This window comes from Penicillium riverlandense, assembly GCF_028828495.1.
Source record: "Penicillium riverlandense strain IBT 135883 chromosome Unknown utg000009l_segment0_segment0, whole genome shotgun sequence".
Taxonomy (NCBI): Eukaryota; Fungi; Ascomycota; class Eurotiomycetes; order Eurotiales; family Aspergillaceae; genus Penicillium; species Penicillium riverlandense.
The window spans coordinates 931,986-947,232 of NW_026643200.1; the positions used below are offsets into that span (position 1 = coordinate 931,986).

The following is a 15,247-nucleotide window of genomic DNA, read 5'->3' on the forward strand; positions in this document are numbered from 1 at the left end:
AGTGAAGTCAAGAGGGAAGTGGGATACTCAAAGAGTTTATATTACTAGTCTCGTGTGAGCTTCTCCCCAGTCCCCGCACCGCCAAGCACCAAGCTGCTCCTATCTCGGAGCTAGAATACATAACCTCACTACCGAGCGGATAGCCCCGCATCTAATCGCGGTGGTTTAGGCTTGTCTTATCATAGGCTAGTTAGTTGACGATATCTGCGGAGAAATTCCGTTGTTATCTACGCTCGGCAACCCACTCTTATGCTAATGTTGATCACGTCAAATGGCACATTATTGTTGAACCCAAAGAAGAGTCCGTTTGCTGCATGATGAGAAAATGTTACTCCACTGGGGAATAACTTGGTCTCTCATTGTAATCATGAATAAAGACAATTAATAACTCACAGCCGCCCAAGAAGCAACTAAGGACTGATTACCCACAGCAAGTCAACTCCCCGCACACTGCCCCACAAACAATCTGACACCGAGGAACTGATCTCTGATCCCTTGTGTCGAGAGCGATACTACCATGGTCTACCCTCGCCAGCACCTCGGGTTGCAGTGTGGTCGAATGAATGCCATACGCGTGGAAACACTCGTTAATGATCTTCGCTGTTTTCAAGAAATTGGTGACTGAGTGGTCGTCAACTACTACATGCACCGAGGCAAGTGATTTGTTCTGGTTTAGGCGCCAGATGTGCAATTCATGGATAGAGTGGACACCGGGGATCTTGTCAAAATCATTAATACCGAAAGTACCAACTAAGCGGATAAATACATTACTTACCTGTTCCAAGTCGTGTTGCACATCCTTCATATCCACTCCCGTCGGTACACTTTCCAGTAGAATGAGTCCAGATCTCCGAACTAGATGCATACCGTGTTAGCCTGCTGCGCTCATCTGGAAGGCGGATCAATCATCTTACCCAGCGGAAGGGATGATAGTGTAATCATCACTGCGATCCCCATACTTACACCCGGATCTGCATAATACCGACCATCATACTTGGCAAACCAGATGACCAAAGCAGCAACCATGACGCCGAGGTTGTTTGCGGCATCACAAATAACATGCAGAAAAACTCCCCACATTCCGAGATCACCATGGTCATGGCTATGACCATGGCTGTGATCATGTTTACCAGTCACTGAAGAGCGGAGCTTTTCAGAATGATGGTGTTTATGGTTATGATGCTGTGAAGTGACCTTGTCAGTAAGATATCTCTCATGGGATGGAATGGCAACACACCTTGGAGAGAGAATCGTCACAAATGTCACTACTCGGTGAAATTGGATCTTCTACCGATGGCGAGGGGACGTGGGCATGGCCGTGGCCATGCTCTTCAGACAGTTAGTCGCCCGGTGATGTGTGATCAAGTCAACAAATCAACCTACCATGCAAAAATACTGCGCTGATGATATTGAGGCCTAGGCCGATGCTCCCAACAATGAACATAAGTCTGGGATCCTCAACACCTGGAGCTTATTTTAGATATGTTTCCATTACAGCAGCAAGAAGAAACTCACGGTGCAGGGAAATAAACCGGTCAATCGCCTGCAACAAGATACTGATACCCAGTGCAAACAAGAGTACTCCATTGAAAAAGGAACCCAGAAGCTGAGCTCGCTGCCAGCCGAAGGACAGGTCTTTGGGCGAATCATCACTTTCAGAGATCTATAAATCGCGAATTAGATGAGGATCTGGTCTTTCACGATTTTTGTCGGGGTATACCTTCAAAGCCACGAGGGCAATCACAAATCCAACCAGATCATTTAACTAGGAAGAATCAGCAAAACATCAAAATAGCTTGCGGGTGCAGACGGTTGCTGCAACCACATACATAGTGAAAAGCGTCAGCTATGAGAGCTAGTGAATGCGTGTAAAAGCCCACTAATTTGAGTCAGTGTGTACTTCCTAATCATATGGAAGAGCACTAGCAGACCAGAGATCTCAACGAGAAAGAAGCAGCTCGAAATGCCAATTACAATCATCAAGCGCGTCGAGCGCGACAGGTGAAATGGCATTGTGAACGTGAGAGTTCAATAAGAATTGACTGATAAGATCGAGCAAGGAAGCAAGTGAATCAACTTCCGAAAAAATTGGCAAAAAGGATCTGAAAGTCTGCGGATGTGTCCCAAAGGCGGCGGAGAGTACTACTTATTCTGACCCAGAATCTCAGAAACAGTTGTCAAAAGAGAGGAGAAACATAACCGAGAGCAGTGTCCGGACACTCCGAATGCTTGCCCACAAGGTAGTCAGGAAAGTGACCGCTGGTGTCGCGATGTCAGTGGCGGTCGTGTAAATCGGATTGGCGTTGGAGGGGCCGGCCGCAGCCAGGTATGTGAGGACGAACGCTGGTATGGGAGATCCCTAGCGGGGGATATCCAATGTTGAGGAAGACGTTACTAAATTCAGTTACATCAAGCATACTATTCATTTGCCAGGGATCCGGTTGAATTTGTTCAGCAAGTGTTTACGAGTCAGCTGCTGGGTCAATTAGGGTTTTCATATAGACGTGCGACGCAACGGCTCCCATGAATCAAGGAAGAGCAACGGAGAATTCTACAGGGGCTCTGACGATATCCCAGCCTTTATTACCGTGTCTGGATTAAGCTTACTCTGTGCAGATCGCTAAGTGAAGAATGCCGGACCGGACCTCTTCTCGGGGTCGAACAATCAAGTAGTCCAACACAGGATCAATGACTTGAAGTCGAATGTGATCTCGGGATGTGTAAGTGGGTCTTAAGCTAGAGCTCAAGGGTAGTCAACCAACCTTGGAAGTTTCTAATCGAAGTCTGTACGCATAGTAGAGAAGAAAGAAAAAGAAAAAGAAAAAGTGACAATGAAATGTATATCTATATGCACGGTATCTCTAAATACAATACAATTCCCCCCTTCCCCAAAAATCTACACCCACAACGACATCGCATCACATATTATCCTCACTCCAATGCGACCTAGTCTTCAACCACGCCTTGCTCTCCTCCATAGACTCACTCTCACTCACCCCACCACCAGGAACAGCCACACCACGCTCAACCCACTCCCGACTCCCCATCTCGGACAGCCGAGACAACGCCCGGGCAAAAGCGAAGCGCTCCTCGTCGCCGCTGAAGATAGATGAATTCTTGAGTGCTTGCACAGACATGCCCAGATCATCCATGAGGTTGCGCATTGCGTCTGAGATGTCGGAGTGGTCTTCGGTAGCGTTGGCGTCATTGCCCTCGCCCTTGTCCTTGCCTTCGAGGGAGTTCTTGACGTCGGCTTTGGAGAGGAAGATGTTTGTGAGGGGGACTTCGGTTGTTAGGACTAGTTTTGCCTATTTTTGTTTGTTTGTTAGCATAAGGTTATCATAAAGGGAGAAGGAAGGGAAAGGGATGCTTACCCTGCTTTCATAGACAGCGTCGATAAAGGTAATGAACCGTCGAGCCAGGTCACGCTGGGTATGATTCATAGACGGCACATCCGTAACAATAAAGGCGTCGTAATGGCGCACCAACTCCAGATAATCCGCGGCACCAGTTGCAGCCCCGATCAACTGCTGAAAGGTAAACTGCGCAGCCTTACCGCTCGCCAAGGGGACCTGGATATTCCGTCCCCAGACATGCTGCGTCGCCGGGTGTGGAGGGTCATTGATCGGATCGCCCAGGAAATCAAACCATTTCTTCGCGTGGCGCTCCGCCTCCTCGCCTAGGGGGTGGTGGTACACCGCTGCGGGTGGGCGGGGGATCTTGCGATAGTCTGTTGGCGAGTTGAGGTTTATGACGTTCAAGGCAGATTTGAGGAGGTTGATGCAGGGGATGAAGGATTCGCGCTGAATGCCGTTTTTGTACAGGTCGTCTGGGTGACGGTTGGATGTTGTGACGAGGACGACGCCGTGGGACATGAGGGATTCGAGAAGTCTGAGGTTCGTCAGTATTGGTTTTGCTTGCTGTCAATTGGGGATAGTATGTGAAGAGTAATACCTCCGCAAGATCATCGCATCGGCAACATCCGTACACTGAAACTCATCGAAGCAAAGCACGCTCGCCGTCTCCGCAATATCCGCCGCAACCATCGGCAGCGCGTCAAAGTCATTCCCATACTGCATTTTGACAACATGCATACGCTTATGGACATCCTGCATGAAATTATGGAAATGAATCCGCGTTTTGGCCGTGATGTTTGGCGGAAGCGTGTCAAACAACAGATCCATCAGCATGGTCTTGCCACACCCCACATCGCCATACATGTACAGTCCCTTGGGCAGGTTCTCCGGGATAGCGTGTCCCACGGCCTTGGCTGCGTTGCCGCGACTGAACAACGAGCCGAGAAATGACTGCTTTGGTTGCGGGTCCAGGGACTCGATGCTGGGGTGGATGACTTTGGGGGCGTGGTATCCTTTCAGAGCTTCGAATAGGGACTGGAGACTCTCGACGATTCCTGTAAGACACGGTTATTAGTCCTCGTTTCGGCCTTTTACTTTCCCTCCCATCAATCAAACTCCCAGACCAACCCACCTCTCTGATACGAATCATCCCGCAACCTCCCCTCCTGCACACGATCTTCATACTCCTTCAACGGCCCATCTTTCGGCTCCCCAGCTGCCGTCTTCTTTTCGGCGAGAGCCTCCGCACCCGTAGCAGCATCCGCGCGGACGGTAGCCAAACCCCTCCCCTGCAGCAGTTGCGCGCGTGTCGCAACAAGTTGTGGTGACGAGACACCACACCCGGCCGCCGAACCAGAGGAAGCAGCCTGTCTCCAGCGCGTGTTATCAGCGTGCACAGCCCTCCTCCGGTCGGTGGAATATGGCCGTTCGCGAGCTGCCGCACTTTGCAGCGTCACCGCCGGACGCACGCCTCGTGGCGAAGACGACCGCAGCGCGCCGGGGAGGCAGTCGGCGCAGAGCTTAGCGGATGGTCTGCTCATTGGGGTTGGTATGGTAGCTGTGCCTCTCCGACAGGGAATTAGAGTACGCGGGAGGAGTTCGCGCAGCGTTGGATCGGATCGCGCGGTGAGTTGTGTGTGTAACCGAGGTAAGATAGTGTTTGCGGGAATTGTGTTCTGCCGGAGGATGAAAAATATCGGGGGTAAATCTGGCACCCGATGCAAGTAAGTGGCAACCCGGAAAGTAAACCAGCTGGAAATGCCTGAGTGAATCCTCAGGATTTACTAATGCAACAGGGTAAACAGCCTCCTAACTGCGTCATTTCTATCTCGTTCCTGAGACAACAAATCCGCCCCGTTGCATCGGGGTCATGTGACTCAACCCGGCTTTGATTCGACGGACTCTAGACTGACTACACGGTGAGAGATGACAGGACAAAGTATACCAGAAGACTGCCTATATGCACTGAGATGAGAAGAAAAGGAGGATATGTACACATCACCGCAGCAGCTAAAATTCCAAGAGAATCCAGACTCGAATATAGATCAGAGGGTAAAAGACAGCCCAAAGTAAGTCACTGACAAAAGAAAAGTAAATGACAGGAGAAAGGTGCAGAAAATGGAATCAAATCACAAGAAGATAAAGACCATGGCCGTACATCACGCATCATATTCGTAACAAAAATCCCGCTCTTGTCATCGCTCCTCGGCAGGAACCAGTCGAATGTCGCTCATAAAAAGGGTCGATGATGATGATGATGATGATGATGATGATGATGATGATGATGAGAAGGGCTCGAAAGGGAGCAACCCCAAAACGCCAAATGCACCGTAACTCGTTGCAAAAAAGGCACGAAAGACAAAGCAAAACGGTGGCAAGCAGACTGCAAGCCAAGTCAAGTCGAGGATAAACAAATTCTATGACCAGAAAGGAACAAACGGCTTTTTTTGTTGGTTGGCTGGTTGATTAGGCGATGCTGACAAAGAGGGTCAGCTTGGTATTCCGTTGCATGGCATTTTCGAGATCCTGGTCGGAGACCAGATCAACGTAGGAGCCTGAGGACTCGTCGCGGTACTGCACGATGATCTCCCCTTGGATCTTGAGACGGTCCGACAGCTTGTCCTTGAGATGCTGCATGCTGACACCGGACGGAATGCGGATAGCAATCAGGTCGTCCTGGAAGAAGACTTTGACCTTCATCGCTTGTGACCCCGAGCTCGTCGAGATCTGGGTCGAGCTGGGCTGGCGGTTCATAGCTGGCGGGCCACCGTTGGCGAAGGGGCTGGGTGTCCCTTGGGGTCGCTGCTGCTGCTGCTGCTGCTGCGAGGCCCGGTCTTGGGGTGCGTTCATCTGGGTCATCGAGGACTGGTGGGATACGCTCTGCTCCATGCCAGCGGAGTGGTGTGAGTTGTCCGAATACCGGGCCTCCTCGCCAAAGGCGGCGGGGTCGATTTCAAAGTCCCCTTGGCGGGGGGCGAACAGTTGTCGGACCAGTTGGCACCGCGCAATGTGCGGCGGCATGCCCAAGAGCTTCTTGATGTACTCGTCCAGGTTCTGTCGTCGGCCGTTGGAAATCGCGTCCGTCACATGAGTGACAGGGCCCGGCATGAAGGGGAGAGTCCGTGGCCGGCCTCGGTTGCCGGCCTCGTCCTCGAATTGGGTCAAGAGGGCGATCTGGAAATCGTAAAAGTCGTGATAGTACCGCGACAGTTCCCAGCAGCGGCCATCCTCCATCTTCGCCTCGATGATATACCAGTACTTGTCGTTGTCGAAGCAATAGCGCGGGATCGACGCGGCTACGGGTGCCAGCATGTAGTTTTGCGGAGGCTGGGACATGGATGCTTGCCCGGCCAAGGTTCCTTTGCTGCCGTCGCGCTGGTGATAGCCCTGTGTCGGGTGGTTAGCTTGGCCTCAACACATGCCGACGGAAAGTACTCACATAGGGGTTCCCATTTTGGCTCATATGGCCAGGACTCTGGCCACTCAGTGACATCTTCTCCATGCCAGAACCGACGGCCAGCATGGTACCGCCACCGCCGGCCTCAATCTTGCCCAGTGTGATGCTACTGTTCTTGTATTCGGCCGTCATCTTCTTCCACTCCTCCACCTTGGGCACGCCGGCCCGTCGTACCGCCTCGAGCGGGTCAGTCACAGCCTGGCCAGACTGCATGTCGCGCAGCTCGATGAAAGAAACAGGAATGAGGCCGGGGCCACCGAGACGACCGATCGGTTTCGCGACAAACCACTCCGGGTTGGACTGAGCGATGACGATAATGGCCTCGCCAGCCTTGGCGTCTAGCTCGTCGGGGCGTTCGGCCTGGAAATCATACTGGACGATACCGTAGACCATGGCGCCCTGGCCCTTTGTGAGGGCGGACATCCTGAAGGCGGCCTGGCGAGCGTTGATGGATGAGGAGGAATCGGAGGCGGAGTGAAAAGGAAGGTTTCGGTCGGCGAAGCCTGAGTCGTGCGATTCTTTTTTCTGGTCGACGGAGCCCCCACTATCTCGTTCGTTTTTTCCGATGACCTCGAAAAAGGAGACAGGCACCAGCCCCCTGGCAGTTGGGATGAGCGGGTTGCAGGCCTCGTACCAGTCGGAGTCGTCCTCGCGGCTGATCACGTGGAAGAAGTCGCCCTTGCTGAAGGCCAATTCTTGGGTGTTGCCGGGGTCGGGCGTGTAGTCGTAGAGGGCTTTGATCACCTAGCGCGAGGAAAGAATGGGGGGGTCAGCCCGGGCGGTAAGGCCAAGTGGGACGCAAGGGCAGGACAGGGCAAGAATAATAATCAACACTCGCGCAGGGCAAGGCTCACCTTCTTTGGGGGCAGAATCGCCAGGGCGGACTTGGGGGTGATGGAGATGTGGTGGTGGTGGTGCTTGGGATCTTTCTCGCCGCCCTTCAAGGAGCGTCGGATGGCCTGTGGGTGAGTGGTGGAGGGGTTAATTACGTGGCTGCAAGATTCGGGGTTCGGGGCATCCAAACGCACCTTCATGCTGAAGCCGTGTCCTGAGCGAGAAAGCTGGAGTTGAGATGGAAGGGAGACAGGAAGGAAGAAAGAAAGAAGAGGGAAGAGAAGGAAGAGGAGGGGGAGAGAGACGACGAGGCCTAACTTTTTTTTTGGCAGCAACTGGCAGCGGGCGTATTGCGGTTCCAACCACAGAGCAGGCGGGATCCAAAGATGTGAAGTACGCTAAGTGTGGTTTACAATAGGAGGTAGGCGAAATAATTAATTCCTAGAGGCAACCAAGGGGCCAAAAGAAGATTCTACAAGTATATCACCAATCGCAGGGCCATATCCTCACCTATACCTACTCCCAGGGGAGTGGCCCTGCGCCCCATGCAGTCAGCGCTTAACTACGACCTCCTATCTCCTAGACATCCTCCTGTGTTCACTCCTCCTGTCTCTAGTCAAAACTACCGACTTCGTTCCCCCTCAAACCCCACTCCCATTAATCCGCGGTTAGCCACCACCGGTCCCGTGGCTCACTTCGGTTCCTTATCCATCGCAAGTCACTCGGATCGGCAGACAAAGAAAACCTGCACTCTGCCGATCAACTGCATGAGTATTGTGCGACCGCGGGAGATGTAGTCGCGATAGCAATAATCACGTAGGACTCGAGGGTTGATGCCAGCTGAAGAACTAGTTATTTGCTTGTACCTAGCAGCTGAGCACCTCCGCGGATCCTTGCCCCTTGCAAGCTATGATGTCAGTGGTGTTGAACCATTCGGGACGAAGAAAGGATCAAGTCAGACTGGATGGACCACGACTCGACGACACAGGCGAGTGTACCTGTCGAGTTCTAGAATTTCTAGAATGTTGCCACGATTAATTTATTACGGTCTCTCACACAAAGCGAAAGAATGCGCCACTGGATGTGTGGGACCCACGTGGCGGGGCAGGATTCGGATCCATGGGAATAAATGAATGGTTTATCAGGAATTACTATATTGCGTATACGGTGGGAAAAAAAAGTGAAAGAAGTGTATGCGCTACCATGGGACACATGCTCCCCCATATCACAACGCCAGGAACGGAAAGTCAAACAGCAAGGGAAAATGCCGGGGGTATTAGTATCATCGCGAGCCCATCGTTGGGAGGTCAGGTGGACAGACCGGAAGAAGATGCAAATGCAGAAAAGACAAGGAATCGAGTAGAATGAAAAGGGGCGCCAGAAGGAACACCGGCTTCTTGTGGAATGCGGGGATGACAGAAAACTAGATCTGCCCTTTGATGTCGACGACGCGGTGGGCTTCTGACTTGGCTCGTTCAAAGACCTGGCCCGCTTTGCCGGTCAATAGTCTCACGGACCCCTCCCGCTCCTCGAGGAGGGCGTCCGACGCGTGATCCAGGATGAACCGTGCGGTCTGCTCATCAGACTCGAAGCCAAGTTCCTCCGTGATGAACCGAATGGTGACGTCGGGTTTGTACCTAGCAAAACTCAGCAATGACTCGGAATTGACGGAGGAGGGAACTCACACTCTACAGATAACGGCCAGCGCGGAGAGGCGTTCGCGGCCAACAAACATGTCCATCAGATACGCCCCCATATTCGGTGTGTCGAGATACAACTGAAAGAACCGGTGGTAGTTGCCCAGCGCCAGGGCGGACCGAACGTCTAGGGCATGCTTAACCGCCGGATCTTGCTTGTCTGCGGCGGTCACATCGGCCAGGGCGTCGTTCATGGCCGTCCAGTTGCGGGTGTAAATGAAATAGAGAATACGATACGCCTTGAACTCCGTTGGGTGGCCGCCCAGCTGCTGCGCGTACAGCACCCGCAGCTGTGTCTGGCACTGATTATACTCACCAAGATCCCCTTTCTCCAAAGCAATCCGCGCGTGGATTTCGTACACTAGCACCGTGAACTCGGTCCGAATGTGCTGGACTGTCAGGTCCTGGCGGAGGGATTTGAACTGGTCACAGATGTAGCCGTAGTTGGCCTCTTGTCTCCACTTTTTCTTCAGGAGATCCAAGGTCTTTTGCAGCACCACGAGTGGACGGACAGTGTCTGGATTGGGGGCAGACGTCAAACGGAAATAGTTCTTCTCCAGGGTTTGGCATCGACCGACCACCGGGCCCTGGTCGGCAGCCGCACTTTGGGCCGGAGAGTGCGCAGGAGATGGGGAATAAGGGGAGCCATAGCCACTTCCGGCGCCCTCGAAGCGTTTCCTCCTCATTTCCAAATTAGCTTTGGACTTACTAGAGTCGTCCAGGGTCAAGCGCTGTCTCTTTTCTGTGGATGGGTAAGTGACTCGATCTTCGAAACCTCTGCGATGATTAGCTTTCCTCCACGGCGGCGAGCTGGTCTCCGGCTGGTGGCCCTCCGGGGATTTTCTCTTATGAGGCGAGGATGGTTGTCCGGCAGCAGCCCAGTTCGAAACACTGGGGTTGGCCAGGATCTTGTTGCGCTCATTCTGGACCATCACTTGGGGTAGTGGTAGCCGTTCCCAGTCGGTAGTTTCCAGTTGGTTGGATTCTGCCGCGCTGGTGATGACATTTTTCAACTTTTCTTGCATTTCCGCATTGCTAACACTTGCGATCTGGTTGTCTGGCGCAAAGCATCGCTGCACATACGATCGTACAGCCGGCGGAAACTCGATGCGCTTTCGCGGCTCGGAGTCGGCTGTTGTAGGCATGGTTGGCTGAGCGGCAAATCCGTTGGAGGCTGTGTGGGTAGACTTATTAGAAGCCAGGCTACGGCGTGCCTGCACCGGGATATAGGCTGGGGGTGCTATACAGACATCAGCATCATCCCGATGAAAAAGTCGGTCAAGGGCGCGGTTCTTACCAGTCTGATGAAATAAAGTTGTGTTGGAAGCCGAGGCTGTTGCACGCCACGGCGGGACGCTGGAGTTCATTCCGTGGGATGTCTAGAAGATAGATGCAAAAACGGACGAAGGAGAAGACTGAGAATGAAGAAGCCTGGCTGAGGCTGGGAGAGAGAGAGGAAAGTGAGATTTTGGGAGAGAAAAGGAAATAGACGGAAGTGATAGAGACAAGGAGAGCTACGGGCGGGAGTCGATCAGATATGTGAGGCGAGAGAGAAATCGTGTGGGTGAGTAGAAGAAGACGGCATATGGTGATGGCAAGGGAGACAAAGTGAAAGTGCCGAGCCAAGCGAGGGGCGGAATATCCATTTATCCGAGGTCCGCCCTAATCATCGGGTTATCAATATAGATTGTCTAGGCTAGGCGACCACAGGCCTCATCCAAGGCTCTTTTAACCACTCACTGCATGTGCTCAGAACTCTTTCGCACACATACCGAAAGCGACCGAGGGAGGGGAACGCTGCCCTGGCTTCAAGTTACCGAGCGAAGTGAGGGTCATGACTGGGTGATCAATAATTTCCACCAAATGATGGACTACCGTAGTGCACCCCTCGAGCCGGTCGATGCCCGAATCATACGAGACGGTCCATTTCTAGGTAAGATACACCTGACCTTTTGAAGGAATATTTTTGCAAAGCACTTATCGAATGGGGTATGCAGTTCCTTCGCGAGGCTAGTTTCGACAAACCTTTGCTGCTCTCTTTGTGCAATCATTGGAACAGCTGAGAATTCAATCCCGATCCGTAATAAACGAGGCACACACAGCTAGTCTCACGTGAGAACCATTTCGACTCGAGTGCCCAAGCCGGGCCTTATCCTGGGTGTATACCAAGATACAATATCCTTCGGCTTAGATTTTTCCATTGGTGGGGGTCTACATGTCGGGATAGTTGATACAGCCGGAGGTAGACAGAATATTGTTGATACGCAATTTATGGACCTAGAGAATTTGCTACTAGGAACGTATCAGCCGCCGGAGTCATAACATGAGATTCCGAAGGCTTTGTCGACTCTCCAATCGCACTCCTTCCCCAGTTATTCTGTGATTATCTCCGCCAGTTCCTTCACGTCTGGAATGTGCTATAGACCGAGGACAGAAAACAAAACCAGCGTGCATGCTGCCAGGAAACGGAAATCTCCCAGGGTCCCCATCGACCATTCAAAGAGACGGCTCGCGGGTCAGAAATCAATGCACCATGTGCTCCTTTCCGCCGTATTTGGAACAGTCAGTCGACACCGTGTCGACCAGTTTGAAAGCAAAGTTGAGATAAAGCATTAATGCAGCCAGCTCCAACACAACGAAGACCTTGATTCCAAGCTGGTCTGAGACTCCGAGCCCTCTTTGCACGAGCATGCTGCCAATGCCTCGTCGCCAGAAGGTTGGGTTTGTTGTCAAATACTCGAGGACTAGTCACAGGTCAGTTAACAAAAAATAAAAATAGAATAAAAATGAAATCAGTGAAACCGTCTAGTATATCTCTTCCTAGTAGTTGCAGGCTACAGAGTACACCCGTGAAAGAGAAGACGTACGCCATTTTTACCATCAAAGATTTTGTTTATGTTCATATCTCCTATCAAGTTTAATTTCATTGGTAAGATCCATTGCATTGCTTTTGCTGAGGTGTTGATCTACTTCCATCATGATTGTTTTTCTTCACTCAAATGGTCATCAAGCGATCGGCTTCAGATAGTTTGATACAGGAACTGTAGACAAACTTTCAATCCATATCGGCGTTGGCGCAGAAATTGGCGGGGAGAAAGTGGAGCAGAGTACCGTAAAAAAAGAGGGCCAAATGCGAAGATGGTCCGACCGCGCCCCACACGACGTCAATATTAAATAGGTGCCAAATCCCATGATCTTCTATCACCTCTTTTTCATCTGAAGAATCAGCCATGGGGTGCTGCCTGACCATCACAGACCCTGAAGAGGAGGAACGTGAAAACTATTCTCGTACGGTTACGCCAGGTATGTCACCCAAAAGTCAGGACTCAGCTCGTTACGCAATAAGCCTGACAAATTATCCCTAGACATCGCTCTTCACAAGCTACGCGATTATCTGGTACAACATCGAGCTCAGGACGAGACACATCAGGCGATATTCGACGCCTATAGCATCCAGGACTCGCCCCAGGAGGAACCATGTAAGAAATACCTGCTTACAGTGACGATACTCTTATCAAGATCGGCCTTGACTAATGAGATAATGGCTCAGATTGGATAAAAGAAAGCCTTCGAAATCACATCACAAAATCATGCTCAGGGACTACTATCCCGGAGACAGCCATCAACGTTCTGTGGTCGTGCTTCTATTTTTACGCCTGGCACCCTTTCCCGCGCCACGGTGATGCTGATAACGGAAAGATAGACCGGCCCGCATTTGAGCGTGCCATAATCTTGCTTGCCTATAAAGGTACCGAGATTCTAGGAACTATAGTCGATCTTACACCCAATGATATTCTCCACTGGGCATATACACAACATGGCAGGCCCTGTACGTGCAGACACAATATCGACCGGATTTTCCGAAGTATTGGTCAAGTCAGTACTCAAGTTCATGAGCCGCACCAACATTCCATTAGCTGTCCTTCATTTGTAGAGGACGATATGATGGATGTTGTGGCCACGACTCGACCCCATACTACCAAAGGAATCCCAGGCCCTAGTAGTTTACGCCCGACAGCGCAACGTCTCCTGCAAGATGCAACCCATCAATATCGGGTACAAATCAAAAGTCTAACCACTCTGATCTGCCTATTAAACAGGATAAGACTTTACAAACCAACGTGGGGTCGACAACATTTCCACTACGGTACTCTCGAGGAACCGAGCCCTCACGAAGATGAGCTAGTGAATATACTAGTTGAACCATTCCAGCTTGACCAAGAGGGCTTCTTGACGCCCGATTCGATGACTCGAGGCTTAGATATTCTGGTAAGATTGACTTATTAACAATATTCTAGTTCTTAATTAGAAAGCTAACTCAAATTCTGGCACTAGCCAAATCTCGAGCTGCGTTTCCATCAACTTTGGGCGATAATATTCCAGCCTCCTGTTTCCGAAGATAGTCCAGTATTGGGAACAGAGTCGCTACCGGATTCCACTATGAGCGACATACTCCGTGCAGTATCATTATTTTTACCTCCAGTAAAAGAGTTCCATGGAAAACCTGAACTTGCACGGAAAATCAGGCCGGTCTCGTTCGAAACCATATACCAATCGTCAACGCAAGATTCAAACGATAGCTTGGCTCTTACTCATATTATCCAGAGTGTTACCGAGGAAAGTTACGAGAGTCGGCCTCACCTTCTTCTTTTCCTCGCGGACCAAACCCAGAATCCGAGGCATATTCCAGAAATCATGGGCGCCTTTTACCCCGCCACTCCGAAGAAAAATGCTACTAAAGAAGAGGATATGTGTGAGGAAACAGGCAAAACTGAAGTCGTTCCCCTACAGGTCGGCCTTCCACAGCTTCTCTTCCAACTTCAACCAAATCTCAGTTTATTCCGACTCGATGAAACGAAACATACCTCTCCACCTTCGGTACATGGATTTGCAGAGCGGTATGTCGACAACCTAGCTGCAAAGTACTGGATAGGCGACCTAGAGGAGTCCGAAGTCGGCTTGAGAATTGATCCAGTGACGAGACAGGCGACGTTCGTGCTGAATCAGGTCGCTGCCAATCGGTGCCAAAATATATACAAGGACGTGCTCACGATTAACGAGAAACGCGAGGCTTCGGGTGAGAAGATGGACGACGGTATTAGGGCAAGCTTCACGGTTACTCAGGTTGCCGTCTACAGGGTATATGGTGGCGACGAGTTTGACCCTTGGAAGGCTAATGCAGATGGAGTGATAAGACAAGTTTAAATTGAAAGAATAGCTTTAGGCCATTGGCACTAGATATTTTTTCGCTTGCTAGGAAGCTAGTCACTTAAGCGTTATCCAAAAAGCACATATCTAGTCCGGGGATTTTTTTATGGTTGCTATCGTGTAATAGACTTTTCCGGCTTCTTTTTCGTCTTCAGAATTCAACTTCTTGATTTTTTTTACTGACCAAGGGATATGGAACCGTGATATGACCCGGAAACAGCATCTTTGCAGTTGAGAAAAGATGTACCCGCCCCCTGTAGTCGGGACCGGGTAACCGCTCTCGCTGGTGAGGTCCCGACTACAGTATTCATGATCAGAGACTGTCACAGTAGTTAATTAAATTGGGTAATCTGTCCAATTGCCGCATCTTGACGTTGACTCACCTAATCTTCCCAATACGAAGCATCGTGCCCCGAGTTGGATGGATCACATTAAGCAGAATTCTCCCGCTTATCTGCTATATACACAGACATGATAGTTAGACAGAAAACCATCGATTTCATCATTGTCATAGATTTGACTACTTGGTAAATTTACTAGTGAATACGCCTATTCCCCCACTTCCACGGAGACCCCACAATGCGCCTGATATTTTAGCCTCTGGGAGCTCTGATGATCAAACTGATTCTAAGAAAAGAAAGAATCAGCACCAGCAAGACACATTAATAGATTTAAACATGCTTGGAACCTAAGGA

The 15,247-nt window shown here is 50.9% G+C and overlaps 5 protein-coding genes across 5 annotated transcripts; 1 reads left to right on the forward strand and 4 right to left on the reverse strand.

The window, feature by feature from the left end:
* Positions 1 to 421: 421 nt before the first annotated feature.
* Positions 422 to 2,013, reverse strand: N7474_010646 (putative di-, tri-valent inorganic cation transporter; the record flags this gene model as incomplete). The annotated part of the gene is made up of 9 exons (XM_057202056.1): positions 422 to 718; positions 776 to 855; positions 915 to 1,182; positions 1,238 to 1,329; positions 1,384 to 1,464; positions 1,516 to 1,663; positions 1,721 to 1,765; positions 1,830 to 1,879; positions 1,932 to 2,013. 9 exons carry the CDS (start codon positions 2,011 to 2,013, stop codon positions 422 to 424), a joined length of 1,143 nt encoding a protein of 380 aa, XP_057048327.1.
* A 905-nt stretch (positions 2,014 to 2,918) lies between these two features.
* On the reverse strand, positions 2,919 to 4,897 carry N7474_010647 (AFG1/ZapE family ATPase; the record flags this gene model as incomplete). Its single annotated transcript, XM_057202057.1, has 4 exons — positions 2,919 to 3,308; positions 3,375 to 3,891; positions 3,955 to 4,411; positions 4,489 to 4,897. The coding sequence occupies 4 exons, from the start codon at positions 4,895 to 4,897 to the stop codon at positions 2,919 to 2,921; spliced, it is 1,773 nt and encodes a 590-aa protein (XP_057048328.1).
* Positions 4,898 to 5,822: 925 nt separating this feature from the next.
* N7474_010648 (phosphatidylinositol-3-phosphate-binding protein BEM1) lies at positions 5,823 to 7,847 on the reverse strand (the record flags this gene model as incomplete). Its single annotated transcript, XM_057202058.1, has 3 exons — positions 5,823 to 6,743; positions 6,796 to 7,557; positions 7,668 to 7,847. The coding sequence occupies 3 exons, from the start codon at positions 7,845 to 7,847 to the stop codon at positions 5,823 to 5,825; spliced, it is 1,863 nt and encodes a 620-aa protein (XP_057048329.1).
* Positions 7,848 to 9,070: 1,223 nt separating this feature from the next.
* Positions 9,071 to 10,711, reverse strand: N7474_010649 (uncharacterized protein; the record flags this gene model as incomplete). The annotated part of the gene is made up of 3 exons (XM_057202059.1): positions 9,071 to 9,284; positions 9,333 to 10,584; positions 10,642 to 10,711. 3 exons carry the CDS (start codon positions 10,709 to 10,711, stop codon positions 9,071 to 9,073), a joined length of 1,536 nt encoding a protein of 511 aa, XP_057048330.1.
* A 3,073-nt stretch (positions 10,712 to 13,784) lies between these two features.
* N7474_010650 (uncharacterized protein) lies at positions 13,785 to 14,549 on the forward strand (the record flags this gene model as incomplete). The annotated part of the gene is made up of 1 exon (XM_057202060.1): positions 13,785 to 14,549. The coding sequence occupies one exon, from the start codon at positions 13,785 to 13,787 to the stop codon at positions 14,547 to 14,549; it is 765 nt and encodes a 254-aa protein (XP_057048331.1).
* Between the last annotated feature and the right edge of the window lie 698 nt (positions 14,550 to 15,247).